Below are 25,267 nucleotides of genomic sequence, written 5' to 3'. Positions count from 1 at the left end.
AGAAAACAACGGTCTAACAACTAAGAAGAAGAAACAATTGCATTCAAAATTATTGAAAATAGGTGTATGGAAATAACATTTGAAATATAACATATTAAAAAAATATTTTAAAGATACTTCTTATAAGAAAAAAAACAAATCCATAACATATTCTTTAAAAAAAATTATGGATACCTGTCCAATCATCACTTCAATATTTTAGTTATTTTTTTTGTTTTATTTTGACAATGTGTACATTCATATATAATATTTGTCATGCGTTCTATCGAATTATACATAATAATCGGTATAAATATTTAAGGACTATCCTCACAAGTCACAAAAAGTGATGAGTATTGAATTTACAAAAGTTTATTAAATATGAATGAAATATTTACAAAAAAAATTAAATATTATAGAAAATTTAAATAGGTTAACTATATTATTAAAAAAAAAAATAATAGTTTATATTTTGTAAAGAATGAATCCTCTTAAATATACATGTGTGAAAATAATTGTATTTTTAAAACGTATGTATTAATTTATTAAATGCCGACGCCCAAAATTTTATTTATTTGTTCATGTTACTTAATATTTTCAGATAATTCAATTTATATTAAAGAAGTTTTTAAAAAAAAATTAAAAATAAAATTATTAATTTATACTTCAAAAATACATAATTTATAGAATTCTGACTTTAATTTTAAATATGATTATAGTGATACCTACGATATTTCATGTTTAAAATTCCTAAATCTCCATGCTATAAATACTTAATATAGATATATTATTTTTTTTTTTAGATAATACTCACTTATAAATTATGCAATTTCAAATTTTTAAACGATACAAAAAACTAAAAATGTAATATTTCAGTTAAAAAGTATTACAAATTATAGAAAGTAAACCAATATTATTACCAAGTACATTATAATTTAAAATATAAAAATAATAAGACTATATACACGAATACAAATTTCATAATTAAATATTGTATAAAAAATTTTAATTTATTTAAAATATTTTAACACTTACACAAGTATCAAGTATACCTTTAATATATAAAGTCATAGAAATTAAAAGTTATTTATTTATTTATTTTTAACTGTCTCAATTTTTATAAAATATAATATTATTATTTTTTTTTAATCATTAATTTTTAATAAAAAAAAAACCATTATTTATGTTAGAACGTAAATTGCAAATGAGGGTTATTTTTAATTTCAAAAATTAAAGCTTGTTAATTTAAATAATTTTCAATTTAAAATTGTATATAAATTAAATAAATAAGAATTCCTTACCTCCTGAATTTTTGTGATTTATAAACCAAGCATTATTTTGATTGAGCAAGAATACCGACAAAGCCAGTGGGATTAGGACGTTCATGACGCGACGTTTGTACACGAATGACTTAATCTTCTCACCTAAGGGTCTGTGAAACACTAAACTGCACAAGTAAACACAGCCCATTCTTATGCCTCCCACTTCTACTTTATTCTTCAATATGTTGCATTTTCATTCTCGTTTGCAAGCCTGCAGTTATAATAAAGGTCTTTTAACAACCATTAAGAGTAAATATATTAATTTCACGTTTATAGTAGCATTATTTATTGGTTTATGTATGCAATTTATTTAATAATTAAAAATAATCATTACAATATTTTGTAAATAATAAACTAATATTAATATTTAATATTTATAATTTTAATTTATAAAACAATAATGGTTTTAAATTTTAAAATTGTATACTAAAATATTTTTATAATACATATATTTAGTAGGTATAAAGTGTTGGTGTTACTCATTTTAATTTATATTACTGAACCAAACAATTTATCAGTATATTTAAAATGGATTAAAGTAAAATAAGTAACTAAATAAAATTATGTTGTATAATACTAAACTTATGAATTAATAACTATAAGATCCTACTCAGAATTGGTTACAACTATCTACTCATTTGAAAGCATTATTGTAATTTTTTATTTCAAGTGGAACTTGGTTTATCCAAAATTGGTAAAAATTATATTAAAATGTATAACCATATTTATTTTGTATTTTTAATACTTTTTTAAAATATATCTTTAAGGATTAATTCAATGAATTTTTCTAAATTTTTTTTTTATTTTTATTCTTATCTACAATAGTTATTTAATTAAACGCCAATAAATATTAGCTATAGATTTTTTTATCATTCATAATTTAACCCATAATTCTAACTCATTTAATTTAATAGTAATAAATATATAAATTTTTATTTTATAATAACTATTATATATTTTAAATATTGATGATATTATAATCTGTTGTGCTGTCCATCTAGTTCATGATAATGGTGGGGGTTCAGTTCCAAAATCATGTATTACAGTCGACAAATTATTAGTATCTACCACCGATTCGATTCTTCCCTTACAATAAAAACAAACACGTGAATAAAGAATGTGATGATTTATACATAATCTGAAAAAAATAAATATAGTTTGTATCAAAATGTAAAATAATATGTTCAAATTAAAATATATGACAACATCGTGATTATTTTATGTCTTATTTTTCATATTTATTATACCAATAATAAAAAACGCTGAGTACCTAGATTTTGTATGAAACAAAGTAACAAAACTTTATATCATATTTATGTATAATAGTGTAAATGTGTGATTCACGAAGTATGCTCATACTCACTTTATCTCTTAATAATGAATTATAAAAATATAATTAGGTAAAGACCATATTTTCAAATTGTTGAGAGTTTTGTACTACTTAAAGAAAATCCTGTAACGATACAAACCTATATTTTTGAAATGACTACCAGCGATATTTACTGTAAATTATTCAGTGAATATTTTGAAATTTTTTATATATTTCATTTGAACTAGCAGCTTTCCAGTTATCAAAATGTTTATAATATGAACAATGGTCTTTAAATATGATTCTACAAAGTATAAAAAAAAAAAGGTAAGCAATTAAATACCGCTTGCTAGCGCCCCCTCTATTTTCATTAGATGTTGAGTATGGTTCATTGTTATGGGTATATTGGATTTAAATTCATTGATATATTATTGTAAATGAAAATCAATTCTGAGAAAAAATAGTCTGTAAACATAAGTAACTCAGTATATATTATCATAATATGTTTTATTAATATAGCTATTAAAATTATTTATGATACTTTTAGTATCGCAATAGGTTGATTAATTTTTTCCGTAAACATTGCATTTATAATATTTAATTATTATAATTATTAAATTATGGATTAGTAATACCTTACTTTAAATATCATGAAACAGTATGAATAGGTTCATAGTATAAATAGATGATATTTTAAAGTATAAGTCTTTTGAAAATTGCATTACGTATAGTAAAATTCAAGCGAAAAATATGCATAAAAGTTTTAATTTCCCTTGAATAATGCTTTTGAAATAAAAGAAAATACTTAACATCGTTATTCATCATTTAACAGATAGTTTCGTCCGAATGTTAATTTCAAATATAAATAAAAAAATAATTGTGTTTGTATATTTTCTTACTTTCTTAAATTTATTAGTTGCAGTATTAATTATTTATGAGGAACATTTTATTAAATGTTCATAACTTAGTAACTAAGGCTTAATTAAAATAATTAAAGATTTTATGAATATTTTGCTACGAAATATTTATAGTTTTTAAATTCTTATAAATTTTGACAAATTTTTGACAAACATTTGAACTTTCAATGCATATATAAAATAAATGTGCATATTTAATTTTATAATTTGTATACAAATATAAGAACAACTTATGATGTGGAATCTTTTATTAAACTTTCAAAAATGTTAATCCATTCGTAAATTTTTTATTGGCATTTATAAAAAAAAAACCGAACATTATTTAATTAAATATTTTTAAATGATAATTAAACATTTAGTGAAAATCTCAAGTTCCTACAATTGTAATAATAAAACCAAACAAAAAAAACTTTTTTAATTTTAGATTTTTTAAAGAATTACGAGTAGTTTTTTATTTTTGAATTAAATTATCAACTAAATTCAATTTGCTACCTACCAGAAATCACCTTCAAAGTTCTAAATTGAAGCATTTTTACTGCCTCAAAATAAAACCCATGTCATTGTAAAAACAATACATTCATTACTCCGCTCAAAATCTAAAATATGATTGTATTACATCTAGAATTTTTAATCATTATTAAAAATTAAAAATAAATAATTAGGTAATATTTAAATTTTTAAATTACTGAAGTCACCAAATTTTCTAAATCCCTTATCTCATAAACTAATGCTAACGACTAACGATTAGTTTTTGGTTGACATAATTTTTAGAAAAAAATCTGCTAAATAACTGCATTATTATAGAAAAAAAGGTATGACTGATAAACTACCCTAAAAATTTTTAAGTATAATATTAGATATTGTATGCTCAAATTAACACTAAGTACAAAGATATCTACCTAATTAATTGGATATTCATCAAACTCGTCATTAAATGATAAAATTCATATTAAAACGTGTAAATTAGAAAAGTAAGTACATTATTATAATAGAAATAAATTCATAACAGTTAGATTTAGAATTCAAAAAAAGTGCTATTTGTTACTATACAAGGATTTATGTATAATGTACTTTCCTAAACAGTGTATTATCATTAAATTAATTTATCGCAATTACTTAAATGGCGGTGCTGCAAGCAACTAGCGTTATTATATAATTTTATTCTAGAAACTTTGATTCCCAAAACGCCTTCTCTCTCAAAAGAGGAGATTAATACTATATTATAAATAGACAAATCCCTAATGTTACATCATATCCCACAGAGACTTATTATGTGCCTTTTAGTTTACAAAAAATGTAGAATTTCTAATGTATATTGTGAGTTGTCGCAGATAAATTAATTTACATCGTCGCATTAGCTTATGTGAATAAGAAGTTAAGCACACGACTTTATATGCATTTAATAAAACCTGCTAACATATTTTTCGCTTTTGTTTATCATACTTTATAATTGTTATAACTATAACTTATGATTTTATGAATATTGAGTACAAATTTCAGGACTTTTTAAATTATGAATTATCATTACTATAAAGTTGAATATATAACTACGAGCTTACTTGCAGCATTGATGTCTACACGGTATCAAAGTTACACTGTTTTTATTTGAATAACATATTATACATAAATCCTCCTCATTTATGCTAGAAGCCATAGATTTGTGACGCTTCATATACCAATCCAAATGTTGATACATATCACCAACTTTTTCAAACTCTTCCTTATTAATATAAGTTTTATCTAGTGAAGACAAAATATGTTAAAAATTATAATAAATATGTACTGTAACTGTAAAACATAATTCATAAATTAATTAAAAATGTAAACAAAATTGAATTAATTAGCTATACAGTGTTTCACAAAGGTTTACTGCTATTAAATAGCTTAAGTATTGTAATATCTATTATTCCATCAGTTTACACTATTAAATTATTTTGTAAGAAACTGTATAGGTATCTGCTATAAAGAAAATTATTTAAATATATAATATAATATAAACAAGGCCGGATTTTCCGGGTAAGTATTTTTTTTTAATTAGTTAGCAAAACAACATTGATGTAAAAATAATAGAATTGTTCAAATATTTAAAATCCGTTAAAATATTAAAGCCTTTATTTTAGATAATATCTAGTTTTAGAAATATTAATTAAGATATTCTTTCTCTGCCTTTAATTTTCCTTAATATAATTGTTATAAATTTATAATATTCTTTAAACTAGATCCCAAAAATTTTAAATCCAAATTCACCAAGTACTAATCTCATATTTTTAAATTACACTTTATCGTTGAATAAATTATAATTAATTAAACTAAATCAATGTATTTAATAAAGCAGCTATATTAGGTGATTAAAAGTACAATGATAGTAAAATATAATTGAGGGAATATAAAAAATATATTTAATATTATATCATAACTCTAATATTAAATATTTATAAATAAATAGTGATTTTTTTATTATAAATACTATTTACAAAAATTTAAGGAAAATGGTTCATCATTTTCATTTTCTGATAATATAATAAAGTCCAATGATGACAAATTAAAATTTGGATCTGAAATCAAAACATCTGTAATTTCTGGAATACTAGAAATTTTGCTTGGTCTTTCAGCATTTTCTTCTGAAACTAATAAAATAATAGAAGTTATTTAAATATCTAAGAAGTATCTTAATCATTTTTAGTTTTTAAATCAATTTGATAGCAATTAAATATTTTATTTTTTTACCAAAAGTAAACTTATTTTATCTATCTTCTTGTTATTCAGTAATCATAATACATTATACAAAATGTATATTAAATACAAAATTAAAATATTTTTAGGTGCTATTGTTAAATTGTATATTAGGTTTATAATTTTATATAAAATATATATTCAGATAATAAAATTGCTTGACATAATTCTAAATAAGAAATCACAAACTATAGTTCAGTTATTTTAATTATAATAAATAATTTTGAATAACATCTATTATATACTATTTTGCAGTCTACAACATCGAGTTATAGACATTTTAAAACAATAGTTAAAAATGTTAAACTTAAAAAATGATTTTTATAAATCTTTTGAGTGTAAAACACATACATTTTTGTTTACTTATTTATATTGTTGTTTAAAAATATTATATTTTAGACGTTGGTCATATGCAATATTATATAAGATTTATTCAATCACCCTTTTTATTTATTTCACCCTCTAACATAGATAACAAAACACCAGTTGTTGCTACAAGAATTGTAAACTTATGTACACATTCCATGTATGGTAAAGATGATGCCAAAATGTGACTAAACGTAGAAGATGAAGCATTTATACGATTAAGAATTTGACATATTAACTGAAAAACACAAAACAAATGTATTATCCTCTGAGAAAAAAATTCTAGTATTTTTTGTAACCTGAAATACTCTGCCAAGTGATCCTTCTTGGTCAATTATAATATTACGATCAAAATGAATCATCATTTCAATAACACGTAATAAAGTTACAGTGTAAATGAAACTTTTACCGCAGCTTTTTAGCTTATTCACTTCTTCTGACGAAATAATAAAAGAATTATTGCCGTTTATATCTTTTATCTGTTAAAATTGTAAAAGTAACAACTTAAGTCTTATGTATAAAATGAAACTAATAAATGTAATGTATAAATGTCAACATAATCGTGCATACTTCTTGGAATAAACTTATAAACTCAGAAAAAGCCCAGTTTAGATAATTCAAAGAGTTATTAATAAAATTAGACGCTGTTTCTTTGTCATAAGCTATAAATTTTCGTATGTCATTTTGGAGCACAGTCGCAGGTGGTCGCACTACCAAAAAAAAAAAAAAAAAGACAGTGATTATAACTATTGCAAGAAAGTTATAAAATAATAACCAGTGCCCATGTTAGAAAATACAATTTCTTCAAGTGCTCCTTGTGTAGATACATGTTTATTTTTTAGATGAGGTGGTCGTGTATAACGGAATGCAAATCCAGAACCATACCAAATTAACATCAATATTAAATTGGTTTTTATCCATATTTTTCGCTCCATCGGTTTAAAAATTGATTTAATCGCACGCAATCGTCTAAAAAATATAATTTTCTACGCTTTATTAAACATATTTTCATTTACATATAAATCATGTATACTGAAACTGATGTTATAGTATATGCATCATAATTATAAAAAATAAAAACAATCTTTAAAATATTTGATAGATTTAATTAGTTATACTGTCAAATATTAAATCTTACGATTTTTCTGAAACTTCTTGAAGAAGAACAATTGATTTAGGATGTGTTAAATATAAAGTTATTCCTTGTGTTATTATTTCTCTTGATTTCGGATGAATTATTCTTTGGTCATTGAAAATTTTCATTAGTATTTCAGCGATCAACGTGGCTAACCATTTTTTACCTAAAATTACAATTTTTATTTAATATATCAATGTATAATTTTTCTAACGTGTAATATTACCAACTATAATATCATCAAACGTCTGGGTTATGTTTGTATAATCAGGTAATAAAACAGCTAACCCTAACAGATTATCTATATAAAAGTGTGGGACGAATCTGAACAATTCTTCTTCTATGTCTGAACAATATTTCAATGTGTGAGAAATGATCATGAGAATCCATTCTAAAATTTGTTCATTTGTGGCTACAAATATCAAACTCTTCAACCAGGCTATATGTCTCGAGGATAAACATACTTTTTTTTCAATGTCCTAAACAAACATATTGTGCATAATTTATTTTCTGTACATTTTTCAAATTTTAATTAAAAAAAAATAATAAATACTTTAAGGGTATGCTCTAAAACATCTTTGTTTTCATTGGTAGTTTTTAATTCATAATCTACTAAAGCATAATCTATTGATAGTTCGGCTAATCTTTTTTTGAAAGCTACATACTAAGAATATTATATTTAAAAAGAAAAAAGAAATAATATGTTAGGTACAACGGCCTTATATATATATAGTGTTATATCGTCTTACTTCAATTAATTGTCTATGACTAGCTACGTGATATAAAAACATTATATTATTTAGTAGAACAGAAAATACATGTATTTTGTCAGTAGGTAGATCGAATGACAATATTCTATTCATGACAGCATCGGCGATATGGATGTTTGCATTTCTATCTTCTGTATTCCTAATGATTCTTGTTAAAATAGTAATGAAACCAGCAACCGAATTGATCTCTATCACATCATCATCCATGTCGGCTTAAACAAAATCATATAACGCTACTATAACTATAGGTATGTAAGTAAATAAAAAATTATTGAAGAAATATCCCTTTGAATATTTTAAAGTTACTCTTAATTAACATTTCACGTGATACTTGAAGTTTAATTGTGGGATAATATAATAATTTATATGATTGAATAATATTGGGTATGAAATTGGCATTATAATATACAATTATTATTTTACATATGCATAAAACATTTGAATATTATTGTTTGATTCTGATAATGTATAGTATTACTAATTAATACTAAGTAAAGTGTAGTGCAACAAATTAAACTATAAAATTATATAAACTATATAAAAGTAACATTATATTGTGTGTTTCATAAAATTGGAAAATCGTGCAGTCGTTTTATGTTCCTAAATATTATTCTAACAGGTTTCATACTATTGTTTTATTTTTCCGTGAATAATGTTTAGTGTAGTTCTATATGATTCGAGGGTACACCTAAAATCCTCGTAACCTATACACACGCTTTATTTTTAATGTTTGGTGTGTTCCTCTTTTTTTTTTACATCTTTTGAACACTAAACATAAAAGAAAAATCAAACTAATCAATTTCCATATCGTTTAGGAAGTTTAGGTGCAGGGCAATATTATTGTACATTGTTCGAATCACAAAAACATAAATAAAACCGTAGTATTACCAGACTATAGTGAAAAATTTAAATCGGAAAACGGTAAAAATATGTAAATGTATATGAAAATATTAAAATTAACGTCAACTTTTCCAAGATTTAAGTCTGATAAAAAATAACTAAGAATATTAACAAATTAGATTATATGATTTTCCAAGTTTTAAATATGATAATACCAATAAAAAAAAAAAAACCATTACATTTTAATAGAAAATAATACTTTTTATACAAAATATTACAATCAAAAATAAAACGCAAGAAAAGCACAATAATTTAATACAATTACAATTTAAAATGCAGTTAACTAAACTAACATTGAGTTATTAAAAAAAAAAAAAAAAACCCTAATGGCACACACTTTATTTTTTTTATTTTTTTTTTTTTATTGAAAACTTACTTAAATAATCTGTACTATTTTAAGCAAAATACTTTTAAAAGTGCAAAAGTAATGACTAATGACAATTATATTATCATTACTTGTAAAATACGCTACGAATTATATTTATTGAATAAATTCTTCAGGGTAGAGTATAAGGACTAAAAATACTTTATATAACGTCTATAATTTACAGCTCCATTCAAAAATTCCAACATACAATGCATTTTAAATTTTAAAATACTAATACTATTTAAACTTAAATCTGCCGCTCGGAATTATTTATTAAATGTATAATAAAATAATATTGTATTGACATACATAATCTTTCCATTTAACATAGAAATACAAAATAGTTAACTTTTATCCAATGTCCACATTTTTTTATATATATTTGAATACAACTTTAAAATGCATACATTTATTCATATTATATAAGCAAAATAAAAAATTTTTGTACTAAAATATTATTAAATCAAAGCTAATAAATATTTAAGACAGAGTATTAACAACAGAAATCTGGTCACTGCTATCGTAAGTTACCTTACTATAATTAAATATATCACTTGAAAAAATATTACTATCAATATCATCATCGTTTTGGCTGTCAGAGGGAAGTCCCAGTTTCGATTTGATAATTTCTTTATACATATTTTTCAAATAAGAAAATGTACCTCCTATTCGTTCGATTCCAAAAAAATTGTAATTTTCCAAATAAAAAATATTTGGATGTATTTTTAAGTCATTGACATCTACTAATTCTTCACTCAGTAGTTCACGTAATAAAAATGATAAACGAAAGAATGTACTCAACAATACTGGACCCGGTAGTTTTAACATAGGATCATTCTAGAAAATATAAAGAAAGTTTAAATACTATTTAAAACAGTTAAATCACAATATTCTTAATCATACATTATAAAGTATAAATAAAACTAATTTTTATTTTGATATGATGACTTATAAAATTATCATCGAGTATCAATATTTAAAATTATTTTTCTTAAATATAAGTAGATTACTTTTGTAATAATAAAACCGTTGTCGCTCCTTTCTAAAGAAGTTTAAATAATAATAGCTTAATGTAAAATCATTAATTACATTATTACAACTATAGAAAACTGTAAAGTATTTGATGTATATTATTATTATTTTATTATTATTATTATTTACGTCTTTATTTATTTTTTATATTTTTTTATATATAATATATCATATTATAAGTATTTGATAGACTATTTGAAGATCATATAAACAATTTTAAGTCACTGCTTGTCACTCCGTGGAGCAACAATTCTAATATAGGATTTCAACCATAACTATATGTTAGGTACACTAAATAAGATACGTCATTTGTATTCCAATAAGAATTAAAACCCTTTTCATAAATATTGTCCCAGTTAGTAATAATTTACTAAATTAATAAAATTTTGTTTGAATTTTTGAATGTTTTCAATATTCAAATAATACTAAATCTAATAAAATTCGGAATAAAAATTATTAATATTTACTCTCCAATAAATCATGTTTTCTTGGGTAAAACTTTGAAATCGTCTACTAAATAAAACTCTGGAGCTCACTATTGTATCAGTTTGATCATTGTCATTTAATAAGGTTTTAAGAAAAATTATCTGAAGTTTTTCTAATTCTGTTTGAATGAAAAATAATTAAATATAATAATTTATATTTAATATGATTTAGAAATAAGGATAATAAATTACGATTCAATAATTTTTTGAGTTTTTCACTGGCTTCATTGTAAGCAGATTTAGATTTCTTATAATCCTGAGGGAAATTTTTTATCAATTTATTTTGCATATCTTCCGACAATTCTACATTTTCTATACTCCAATATACACGTGGTATCATTTTTTCAAGCATTTCATCAGACGGAGAAATAATGTGTAAAAAGTGAGCAAATCTATTAAACGATTTTTTTTTTTTTTAATGCATATTATATACAATTTCTAAATTACACAATGTGAAAATAATATTATATGTTAAACTACTGTAATATCTATATATTGTAATATTATAATACTATATATTTATTATTTATTTATATTTAAATAAAATAGACATTTCCCTATAACAGTGGCGAATTCTGACTCTGATGTATAGGCATGTTCATTTATCATAATATATTATAGTTCTATTTAATTTATACCTAATAAATAATACACAAATTTGTATTAATTTATAAATAAGACTTTAATTTAATATATATTATATTATACGTATACAATAGCACTTACTTAAATTATACTTTAATAATTGTAATTTAGACTTGACTAACTCTTTTAACTAAAATAAAAAAAAATTGTCATTTACTCGTACACGTAAATTGTATAAATTACGTTGACGAAGCGGCGCAACAGAATGAGGATGCCCGGGCGATTAATACCCGGCTGCTAGTAGAGGGGGTCTCGGAGTAACTGGTTTTTTTACAGCGATAACAAGGGTCGTATAGCTTGCCCACACATCTATCACGTGCTCTGTCATTAAATGTTAGAATAAAGATAAACACGGATACCTAAAGATAACAGAAATAAATGAATTAATGTAACACATTATATTTCTTTTAAAATACGTAATATATTATTGATTATAAAATAATTTTTGTATTTTAATTAATAACGTTTTTATTTCTAAGCATGCCTGGAGAATTCGCCACTGCCCTATAATAATAATATATTGAAGTTTTTCAAAATAAAACAACACTGAAATATATAGATAGGTATATATTTTATAAGAATAATTTTAAATAAGAGATTCTAATTACAAATATATTTGAGTATAAATGAATAAAATACAATATTAGTGATGCATTGTATTATCAAAAGCCACTGAGTCGAAAATCATAAATTTAAATAATATGTATGAAATAAGGATAAAATTTAACTTAGCTATACATTGTAACTTGGTAAAATAAAAAAAATTCACTTTATTCAGAACGAAAAACTATTTGATTAATAAAAAATATATTATAAGTTAACAAATATACGTAGGTACTCTAATCTGAAAAAGAAGTAGATATTTTTATCATCATTCATGACAAGTAAGTATTTTTATTTATATATATATAATATTATATAGAACAATAATAACTTATAAACTGTCAAGACATTATTTTGTTCTCAGCACTGAAGCAATAGTATATTAAAATAGGTAGAATACATTTTGAAACAAGAAGTTTAACTTTCTTATAACTCATTTTAGTTTTGAAATTGTTTCAGTAAATGATCTTGTGTTATTAAATTATAAATCGTTAAGTATCACTAAATTCTTTGGTTATAAAATAATTATAATAATTAAAAAATATAATATTTTAATTTAATAAAGTGATACCTAATTTTATACTACGATGTGTCATTTGTATTGCGAGTATATTTTAGAATTACATATTATGTATATATATATATATATTATATACCTACACGAACACTTAATTAGTTTATTTATTCCAAAGTATATTTTCAAAAAATTTATTATTTTCTTATTTACAATTTTACAAAAACTACTATTCGTACAGCCACTTTCCCTTGTTAGGTATCGTCTTTAAACATTTTTACAAATTTTAAAAATTAACATGGAATGTTTGATAACTATTTGCAAAATGTAAGTAAAGATTTGGAGATGATAGGATATTATTATGAGAGAAGAGTGGAGAACTACCTACAGATAAAAAAAAAGCTACTTAGTGTGAAATAATAGTTTTTTAATTCTAATATAAGTAACTTATTTTCAAATTGTCGTAAAATGTAATAATATTATTTATTTAACAAAATTACAAATATAATACGATACCTAATGACAATACACACGTTTCATTAATATTAAGGAAGGTTTAGTGATAATTATTGTTCAATATGGATGAGAGATTTATATAGTATTTAAAAGTATTCGGTCTAATTTTAGGAAAATTGTATGTATAAATGGTTAAGTTTTAACAGTAATGTTTAGGTCTAATCTAATTCTAAATTAACGAATTTATGAATATATAATATATCATGAACATTTATATTTCATGTGTTTTTTAAGCTCTAACATCTTAAGAAAAATACGAAATTTTTTCTTATCAACTTATATAATACATTTTCTTAACACTAAACCAATATACAGTAGAAACTGTTTATAATTACATTCAAGGGACCAAGGAAAATAGATTATAATAACCGTTTGTCATTATAACCAATAGTAGCTACTCTATATAACTCCATATAGGAGCTTTGCAGGGACTTTCAATCTAAGGTCATTGCAACTGGTGTCATTATAAACAATCTCTACTGTAAGTAGTTTACTGCTACAGTATTACGTTATAATTAACAATATAATTATTTAGTGTTAATTATTTGTTTATTATAGTAAGAAAACTAAGCTTAAATTTTTTCCAACTCGGAGTGATTAAAATGAGAATATTAATAATCCAGTAATTTTAGTCATATTTTCTTTAACATTGAAGTGTAGGTATTTAAAATTGAGTTTTTAAATTAAACTGTGTTGATTTTATTTATTTTTATTGTTATAATTATATTTTTGTTTTTTATTTAAATAATTAATATTAATAATATATGTATAAATTATGTTTACAGTTTCCTTCACTAGAGGTATTTGGTTATAAATCAAAAGCCGTGCTAAAAATATAAATTAAATTGCTATCTAGTAAAATATTTTATCAGTTACATTATTACTATAATTAATAAATCAAACAATACCAACGATGATAATATGATGTAGGTACATCTATAATCTATAATATAATAATACTATATAATATATTGTATATTAATTATTAGAATATTTCTTTCTTGAATTAACAAATATTTATATGCATAACATTATATAAGATAAAATATATTATTCTATTTAAGAAATGAGAAACGATTTTATAAAACAACTAAATGTAGTACCTATCTAGTGTTACTTTATAATCAATTAAGCCACACAACATTTAAAGTGCGAAGAGTATAATATTATCTAATTTAAAATAAAAGTACGTACTTAATCTTGTCGAAAAAAATATTTACAATTGCCTCTTTTCTAGTGTTGGTTTCTCGACAAATTGCAGTTAAAAGTTTGAGTACTTCTGATTGATGAGATATGTCAAATCGATTTCTCCAAGTACATTTAAAATCACAAAGTAGACAAAATATTAAATAATTCATGATGGAAACCATTCTATATTTCTAGACAATTGGAAAATTTTATGATTACTGTACATTTTAATTAGTTGAACTTTTAAGGCTTTAACCATACAACAAAATAAATTAATAAACACGTCAAATTACTACTCCATAATTAATGTTATACAAGCACAATTTAACATAAAATAATAAAAAGTATAGACTATAAGAAAAAGAAATATTCCTAAGAACCATAAACTTTTCATTATTTAAAATGTGTTCAAAGTAGTAAAAAATTCGAAATAATAAATATATATCCTAAACTAACAACTTAAGATAAAAATGTTAAGAGACTTTTTTTTATTAAATTCTAATATAAATATGTACATTTCTATAAAATGATGAAAGCAGTAGAACTTAAGTATAGTTAAATACAAATAACATACTGATCCCGAAAAAGAATAGTTCTAATTTAATACTGTCATTATAATAAATTTGTATCTGAATTGTAAAATTCTAAATAGGTAACATAAGAGTATCTTAATCTCAAAACATAACTTTTAAATAAAAAGCTTAACATTAAATCTAACTTTAGATCGAGTGAAGTTATTAATTGTGACTAACAATAAATTTCTAACAGAAATCATCCTAAAATTCAAAGTTGTAACATTTTTACCGTTCTAAAAGATGCGAACAGCTGATACAAAAAAACAAAGGTACATCACAAACCCAAACATTCAATGCACGCTCAGAACCTAAATGTAAATATTAGTTGTGTTAAGTATATTTATAATCAAATTATCAACTTAATAAGTTATATAGACTATATGATATGGCATGTTAAACATAATTATTAATCTTATTATATTTATTATTTTCTTATAGGTAGGCACATTATTTATCACGTTAAAATATAACTTACAGGTATATTTTCCCACATCAACTCAAGGAATACTATAAGTTTTTCAGGACTTCTTTTGTTCAAATTCCTTAAAAATAATATAAAGCAACTATCTACAATAAATTGATTTTTCAATAAATGCTCAAACTGATGAAATAATATATTTTTTATAATATTGTTAATTCTTATTTTGTCGTAGTGTTTCAAATTATTTTTCGTCTGAAATAGAGTCACTAGAATTTTAAAAACAAATTCGAATATAAAAATATAAAACTCACATTTTTTTTATTTAGATTGATTTGACTTTCGATTAGAGAATAAATATTTTTCTCAAGACGTCTGAAATAATTTATTAGGGCTATTGGGCTAGTAATTAAAGGTTTTGAATTCAATATTGGAAATTTAAATGGTCTCTCGCCCAAATTAACAACCACATTTTCTTCATCGGAAAGAGTTAATGCAGGAAAATACGTTAAGTTATCTTTGTTTATTAACTCTTCAACTATTACACCAAGTGATTCACCATTACTAAAAAAAAATATAATATAAATTTGTGTATAGATGTTTATATTTTATTTATGTTAGAATTGTTATTTGTATTAAATTGCAAAGTAAAAACATATCATTCATCAGTCTATATCTACCTAATAAATTACATTATACCAAATTCATGTAGAACCGATTTTGTATTGTTAGTTTTAATAATATGATAGTGCACTGAATTATTATCAAACTGAAAGACAATAAAATATTGCTTATAGGTATATGATAAACGATAAAATATTTGCATGTAAAATATTGAAGTTCAAAATATACATAAATTGCTAAAAATTATAATATCATAAAAAGCGAAGTTGGTATAAATTACTATAAATAATAAGAAAACTGAATATACACTTAAATTATAATGTCATTTATGAAGTGCAGTCCTATTTCAATATATTCTAATGTTTTTTACTGTAATTGGTTCAATTAGTTATTTTTTATTATTTTTTTGATGTACTTAAAAAATGAATACTTTAAAATATTAAAAATTGAAATTTACATAAATGCATCATTGTTAATCGTTGAATATACCTATATGGCTATACATAATAATATTAGTATTGTTCAATCAAACTTTTATATTTTGTACAAGAATTTTTAATACGTTACTAATTTACACCAACGTATTATTATTATTTTTTCAACATCTACTTACCTAAAGAACGATTTTTATTTAAGCTTGATAGAAAAAAAAACTTAGGTAAATATGAAAAAAAAAATAACCTATAGTGTAAATTACCTACAACTTTTTCCTCTTTAACATTTTAATGAACCTGTGTTTTTTTATATTATTTGAACACCTGTTTAATTTAATTAAGATATTCTCACTTATTACAGTAAAATGTTTATTGTAATACTTGAAAAATTCTATAGACTTTTTTCCCAAGTCAATAGTACAACCAATTATATTTCCGACTCTCCATTTTCGACCGTATGTGCACGCATTAGACATATTCCACTTTTCTAAGCGATAACCATCAAAACCATACGAATTTTCTGTTTCTCCTGAAAAATGATAAGAATTATTTTATACTATATACGATATTCCTACTATATTATACCATATTATACTATTTATACTGTATTTTATCATCAATAATCCATAAGCTACTAATACTGTTTAATAGATTATATTATTTTTCGTGAAAAAATATCAAATACCTACTCCCAGCTCATCAGTAAATGCACACATCTGAGTAGCCCATCCTATACGCATCGGTCCATTAGAATTTAGTTGTACTTCATATTGATAGACGCCACCATCATTTTGTATACTGTGGATCGATTTCACAGTTGCCAGATTACTCCTAGAATATATCGTACCAAATTCCGAAAACATCATGTGTCCGTTTAAATGGCTTGAATTAAAAGATTCGACATTTTCAAAATACATTTTTTCTACGTTTAATAGTTCATCAAATTTTAATTTGTCAGCTAATATTTCCATATCGTCTTTCAACTTATCTTTGCTTTAATGAAAATTAATATTCTCCATTACAATTTAGATAAGACAAGAAAAAAAAATATTTTAACACTTTACTCTGGATAGACTTTTTCATTCCTCACCAACGTTTTTAGTTTGTTTTTACCGTCTTTTCCAAATATTTTAGTAACTTCTTCGACCACAGTGCTTACTAGACAAATTAATTTTAAAAATAATTTATTTAAATTAAACAAACTAAATGATAACTATTATCACATTTAAATTATGACAAAATTATAAAATATTTTATTGGTACGAAATTATAGGATACGTCTTAATCGAATCAAACAATGATTTACCATCAATATGTTCAATATTTGAGTTCTCCATTAGTATTTTATTTTAAACTAACTTTATTAAATAAAGTTGAAATTTGAAATTTTTTGAAATTTTTTTTTGAAATTTTCAACTCTTAACTACTATTATGAAAAAGATTATACATTGTATTAATACAACTATACCACTATGTATTCCATGACAATTCAAACGATGTATTTATTTATTTTTTAATTATTAATAGGCCAGAAAAAATACATATATATTATTTTATTAATATTAAGTGTGTAACTATGATATATTCGATCCACATCTTGCCTAATATACAAAAACTACAATTAATCATTAGTTTACACTTCACAAATACAAAACGTATTGCTCATATAATATTATCATATTAAAACTGTATATTTTTCGAATTCTATACTATTTAGGTATACTATTATTGATGCCATAAAATGTTTGAAAATATTTAGCTAATAAATTAATATATGAGCCAATACTGATCTAAAAATTCTTTGAACTACTCATTAGTTAATTATCCAAAATTCGATTTTTATATATTGAAATACTCAAAAAAATATATTTAGCTTTGAAATAAAGAACTAAAAACGGATGTAGGCATTAAAAAAAAATTAAAAATTTTAAAAATAATAAACAGTAAACTTACTTTATTTGAAATTTTTTTTGTTTTTAACGGCTTAAAATAATGTAAAAAAATAAAAACATTAGCAGTTTAAAAAAAAATGATTGTCTTATGTTAAAAAGATTACCCGATATACATACCTATCATTCCGTATAATATAATACCTATCATGTGTGTAAGAGTAAAATTTAGAATGTTCAAGGCAGTTTGCGAAGAAGTCAACGGTGAATAATACTGAATGGTAAAGCCATTATTTAGATAAACAAAGGATTAACTAATACCTTATTATGCCATTATGGACACTGTTATCGATAAAATATTAATTAGATATTAGATATTTCGATGTAATCATAATTCATAATACACCTATTATGTAGATAGTATACCTAGGTATATCAATAACGATGGGTACATGGGTCACCATTATATTTTTATTGCGGTGTTATGTCTTGCTGACATCCGATGAAAGTTCTAGAACATTCGTGTCACGAATGATCTCCGTTTTTTTTTATACATCATAAATTCTAGTATTATAAATCAATACTTAATTTTTAGAAATTAACTAATTTTAACAAAATTAATTTTTAAATATTTTTCCACGTGAATCAAACATATTTAATATACATTTAAGTCATATAATATACCTTACTTGAATTAGTTGACTATATTGTATATATAATATATATGTATTATTAATGATTTAAGCAAAATAATATTGAATATTTTACAAATTTATTATACGTTATGTTCAATGACAAACATATGGATAAAAACAAAGTATATGGCTAGTTGCATTTTGAATAAGTTCTATATATTATTGTGAAATCATCAAAACAATATTATCTATCTGTAAACACTCATAAAATACAATATCTATAGTTTATAATGGAAAATATTAATGTTTGATTCAGACAATATTAATTATTTTATTAATATTTAATAACTCTAAACTAACGGATAGGTATTATTAAATAAGTTAGATAAGTATAGCTTATTACTGCATTTTCAGAATAATTTACATTTATAAAAGTGAAATTATTCAATTTAAATTAAATATACTTACTTAAAAAAAAATTGTCATTACTAGTCGGGCAAATTTATATTTTACGAGTACACCCGACTATCTTAAAAATTGTGTAATCTGCTATCTGCATAAATATTGTCAAAACTTCCTCATACTACAAAATTAAAAACAGCTTTACAATATATTTTTAATATTATTATAGTTCTAAATGATGTAATTGATTTTTTTTTTTTTTTAATGCTAATTAATTAATATTAATTAATTTAAATTTACTTATAAAACCAATTATAAGACTATATAAAACACTGTAAGCAAAAGTCACACTTATACAGTTTGCACCTATAAAATATCCAATGTCCATTGTCCACACATCTTTGCCTACACATAATATTACACAATCAAACTTAAACACTATATAGTATAGTACATAATATGCATCTACCTAACCTTTTTTTTTTTTTTTTTTACATCGACAACACCACGGGAACCGTCGTGAGACATTACTTCCGTGGTGCCATCATCATTTATTTATCAATAACCAATAATACAACATTACAATATAACAATATTACAATTTTTCGATTTTTGAGCCTGGCTCTACAAAAAAGAGAGGGCTCTATCCCTCTACGGGTCACCTTCGGTGCACAAAAAAGAATTAACTTAATTAAGTTGTTCAACCTTCAGCCGCCTGCTGCTGTCTCTGCCGCTCTGCGTCCTCTTTAGTCTTCATCACTTTCCTGCAGAACGTGGCCACAGCTTCCCAGTGAGCTGGATTACTTAAGACAACTTCACTAAAGTTGTCAGCGTGGAGTCGGACGTCCAGGGCGTTTGTCATCATCAACCTGTCCAACTCCCAGGCAGGGCAGACAAATAACGTATGCGCTGCGTCGTCTTCCGGAGAACCGCAGTGGTGACATCTTTTGGTGGTTTCTTTACCAATTTTGTGGAGGTAGACACCGAAGCAACCATGGCCGGACATTATTTGGGTCATATGGAACTCCAACTGCCCGTGACGGCGGTTGCACCATGGCACAACATTCGGAATCAGGCGTCTGGTCCACACTCCGTCTTCACACTTCACAAGCCTTCTGGCCCAAACGTTCAAAATTATGGCCCGTGGGGTGACCTCGTTACCGGTCCTCGGCACCGCGACTCTCCTGGCTCTGAAGGCCATTTTGCGCTCTTGTGCGATGAGGTCAGCTGGGGGGACAGCCGACAGGACGTTCGTCGCTGTCATAGATACTGTGCGGTAGGCACAAATCCCACGAAGTAGGGCTCTACGCTGGGCACCGTTGAGTATATTCGCATTGATCTTGGACCACTCGAGGGAGTGCGCCCACGTGGGAGCACCATACAACAGTACCGAGTGCGCCACCGCCACCAGAAGCCTCCTTCTGCATTCTTTGGGACCGCCCAAGTTTGGCATTATACGCGATAGACTTGTGACAACGCCCGCCGTCTTATTCGCTGCTCGCTGCACATGTTCTCTGAACGATAGTCTTCTGTCCACCACCATCCCCAGGTACAGCATGTCGTTGGTGAAGGTTATAGGCACGCCGTTGATGGTCAACTTCGGCAGCGTGTATTTATACTTGTTGGTGAACAAAACTGCTTGCGTCTTCTCTACCGCAATGAGGAGACCAAGGCCTGCAATTTTGCCGCTCACTACATCTAAGGCTTCGTTCGCGATCCTCTCGACCTCGGAAGCAGTTTTTCCGTGGGCAACAACGAGGGTGTCATCGGCGAAACCAATGAGCTCAGCACCCGCTGGCAGTACTGTAGTGAGCACGCTGTTGTATGCTGCGTTCCACAACAGCGGCCCAACCACCGACCCTTGGGGAACGCCACCGGTAATCAGCACGTCCAACGCTCCGGATGCGACAAATGGCGTCTCAATAAACGCTTTCCGGTCGCTGAGGTATGATCTGCAATTTTTCATGAGATATTCCGGTACTGGCCATGCCTCTAATGCTGATAGTATATGGTCCCAGCCAATCGAGTTAAAGGCATTTTTGATGTCCAATGCGACGGCTACGCAGAATCCTCCGCTGTTCGTTGTGGTAGCTGCCTTACTCTGGAGTACTCTAACCGCGTTATCCGTTGAGAGTCCTTTGCGGAAGCCGAATTGGTTCGGGGCTAGCCCTCCTCTGCTTGCTATGTGCGCGTCGAGTCTTGCAGCGAGCAGCGCTTCGTACATTTTCCCCACGTCATTGAGGAGACAGAGCGGGCGGTATGATGACGGGACACCACCAGGTGGCATCTACCTTTTTTTTTTTTTTTTTATTTACGGTATCGCAGGGGGCCGGAAATACCTGTGTGGCAATTCGCCAGCTCCCCCACATTGTTTATTCCAAGAAAAATACATTACAAATACATAGTATACAAATACATTACAATACTAGACAGCCCTACACTGTCATAGAAAAAACTGGCCTTCGGCCTATAACAAATTGGTCTTAATTAATTAATTAATTAATAGGTACTCGTTGCCTTTCCCTCTCTTCCTTCTCCCTCAACGTCAAGACGTGGTCTACAATTCTGTCTACTGCGGTCCAGTTGAGTGATGCCTTGAGCATCATTTCGACGACTGTTTGCGGATTGAACACACCAACGCACCCCTCCAGTTGCCTCCTTTGCCTCTCCCATCTGTCGCACTCGAAGAACGCGTGTTCGGCATCGTCCATCAACGATCCACAGTCAACACAGCTGGTGCTCTCTGCTTTTTTAATCTTATACAGGTACTTCCCAAAGCACCCGTGTCCGGATAAGAACTGCGAGAGGTGGTAATTCACCTCGCCGAAATTTCTGTCCGTCCAGCCAGACAAAAACACTACGCCAAACTCCGTGTAAAAAAACGCTCAGTATAAAAAAAATCCACCTCAAAAAGTTGTGATATCATTTTATAGCTATGTATTTAAACTATATATAGTTACTATACTATATATATATAGGAATAGATATATTATTATAATTTATATTAAAATTCATTGCTTATAAATTGAACTTAGCTGGTGACTTTAAAATTATAACACTTAATTAGTAATTTATAACAATTAATTTATATAACACTTAATTAGTATCACTCATTTTCAAAGATAACATGTATACTCAATACGAAATGAATTCTCATGAGTTTTAAATAATGTCACCAGCTAAGTTCAATTTATAAGCTATGAATTTTAACATAAATTATAATAATATATCTATTCCTATATATATATAGTATAGTAACTATATATAGTTTAAATACATATTACATAGCTATAAAATGATATCACAACTTTTTGAGGTGGATTTTTTTTATACTGAGCGTTTTTTTACACGGAGTTTGGCGTAGTGTTTTTGTTGGGATACAAAATACAGCGAAAATTTCACAACTCCTAAAAAATCATACTTGATTTTGTTTTTTAAGAAAAAGTTCCATCTCTAAAGAGAGAAATGAATATTATTTTTATAAATTGTTGTTAATGATAATATTATTTTATCAATTGTTATTTCTATTCTTAATTTGTATTAGTTAGGTATTTAGTTTTTATACTTATTAGTTACTTATTCATAATGCCATTTAATTAAAAATTGTTATCCAATTTTATTTATTTTTTTTTTATGAAGAAATAGTTCTAAGTCCTGTTACTAGAGTTATATTGATGTTTTGGGGTTTTTTGTTAAAAATAATATTAACAAAGTCATCAAGTACATTTTGAAAATACATTTATTTTAAGTATTCTTATTTTTGAATCAATAACACGTTTTTGTACCTCATGAAAAATAGACAATATGGAGATAGAACTTCTACAAATTAGTCTGATGAAATACTACATAAATTAAAACAATCTGATGAATGATGATTTTACACTATGGTGGGTACTACTAACTGCAGTTGTACTTTTTCATTTCATCAAATCATTAAAACCAGTGATTATTACTCAAAATTTATATATTTTACCAATAATATTTCAAAAAACTTTTTAAATAGAAATAAAGGTGGTATCTAGTACTTATATGAAAAAAAATTTAGTTGGCACCATAGGTAGATTTGTTTCTATACTTATAACAAGTAACAACCAATAATAATTTGGAACTTAAAAGTGTGCCGTATATGCCGTTATACAATTAATTGCATTGAATATTTCTTAAATAAATTGATTGATTTTAAGAATAATTTATTTTTTGGAATGAATATAATATATCTATTAGACAAAAATTAGCAAACGGACCCTGTACATTTATGTATGTTTGTAGTACTCGAAATTGAAAACCATTCTCAATTGGCAATTTCTTAAAATTATTATATGGATTAAAATTTGATGGAAGCAAACAATAATTTAATCAACAATAATATTTTATTAAAACTATCACTTACTTTCGATGGATCGTACAACCCATTTCCTTTAACCAGTAGGTATGTGTTAATTTTTAAATTTTACAGATAAGTTATACCAGACATTTTGAGCAGCTCTGTTAAAAATTTAAACACAAATAAGCATAATACAATGGATTATTTTACTTCACTCAGACTAAAATATGTAAAATTATTATGTTATTCAATAGAAACCATTAATATACTTTTTGTTGATAAAACTGAAATACTATTTTAGTATGTCTTAACTGTATGTTCTGATGTTATTAATAAAAAATGATTACAATAACGCTAATTGAGTAATAATTTATGAATTTAAAACTATGCGTTTAAACAAGACAAATTTTGACAAATTGAGATTTGTTAGATAATATAGTGCAATTAGGAGATGTTGAGAATATTTTGTATGCAAAATAATAAGAAAATTAAAAAATTAACAAAAAATGTTAGAAAATATACATTCTTAAAATTTGAAAAATATTAAATCTAATAAAATGTATAATACCTACACCTATTTGAATACTAACAATAAATAATAATATCGATAATAGAAATTATTCAAATTTCAACACACATTTAGTGTTTTATATCAATTTTTGTTAATATTTAAATTTTAAAAACAGTTAATCTCGTACCTAGCTGTTTTTTCTTATGAGTCGTTCTTAAAATTGTCACATTTTATTGTGTCTGAATATCTTAGATAAAAAATGTTTCTATTTCTGTTATACATTTATAAGTAAAATAAGAAAATTATAATTCATTAGTACATAGTATTATAATAATATCTTGTTTCAAAGAATTAGGTATGAAACTAATAGTGGTTTTCAAACTTTTCTACTTGTAATACTATTTAGAAAATAGTATTCATAAATTTAAAATCATAAACCAAATATTTGTATATTTATTAAATAGTTTTAGGTATATTGTATGTTTACAAAAACAATAGATATGCTATATAAAGATTCTTACACACTGTTCTAATAATGGTAAAATACTATCATATTATAAAAGTTTTTGATAAAATTGTTCTGTCAAGACAAACATTTCATCCCTATCATTGCGTTGTGCAGCAGAGCTAAATTCAAAACTTATGCATATTTTCTATTTGCAGAATATGAAACT

The 25,267-nt window shown here is 25.1% G+C and overlaps 1 protein-coding gene across 5 annotated transcripts; it reads right to left on the bottom strand.

Moving 5' to 3' along the window:
- Positions 1-1,278: 1,278 nt before the first annotated feature.
- Positions 1,279-19,024, bottom strand: LOC126548990 (E3 ubiquitin-protein ligase RNF123-like). 5 transcript variants are annotated; one of them, XM_050197195.1, is made up of 23 exons: positions 18,902-19,024; positions 18,786-18,815; positions 17,897-17,990; positions 17,518-17,825; positions 17,214-17,361; positions 16,089-16,338; positions 15,832-16,029; positions 14,788-14,972; positions 11,508-11,707; positions 11,298-11,434; positions 10,368-10,635; positions 8,511-8,743; positions 8,315-8,425; positions 7,988-8,240; positions 7,765-7,927; positions 7,402-7,595; positions 7,197-7,336; positions 6,926-7,105; positions 6,702-6,864; positions 6,002-6,154; positions 5,087-5,267; positions 2,249-2,439; positions 1,279-1,512 (listed from the first exon to the last, which is right to left on the bottom strand). In XM_050197195.1, the coding sequence occupies exons 4-22, from the start codon at positions 17,801-17,803 to the stop codon at positions 2,304-2,306; spliced, it is 3,579 nt and encodes a 1,192-aa protein (XP_050053152.1). In that variant the 5' UTR covers positions 17,804-17,825; positions 17,897-17,990; positions 18,786-18,815; positions 18,902-19,024; the 3' UTR covers positions 1,279-1,512; positions 2,249-2,303. The 5 variants fall into 5 exon arrangements, with proteins under 5 accessions (XP_050053152.1, XP_050053149.1, XP_050053150.1 ...); XM_050197192.1 differs by lacking the exons at positions 18,786-18,815; positions 18,902-19,024 and adding an exon at positions 18,139-18,301; XM_050197193.1 differs by lacking the exons at positions 18,786-18,815; positions 18,902-19,024 and adding an exon at positions 18,139-18,301 and having other exon boundaries at positions 10,461-10,635.
- Between the last annotated feature and the right edge of the window lie 6,243 nt (positions 19,025-25,267).

The sequence above is a fragment of the Aphis gossypii genome, chromosome 1 (genome assembly GCF_020184175.1).
Source record: "Aphis gossypii isolate Hap1 chromosome 1, ASM2018417v2, whole genome shotgun sequence".
In the NCBI taxonomy this organism is placed as follows: domain Eukaryota; kingdom Metazoa; phylum Arthropoda; class Insecta; order Hemiptera; family Aphididae; genus Aphis; species Aphis gossypii.
This window is presented reverse-complemented; position numbering and strand designations above follow the sequence as displayed.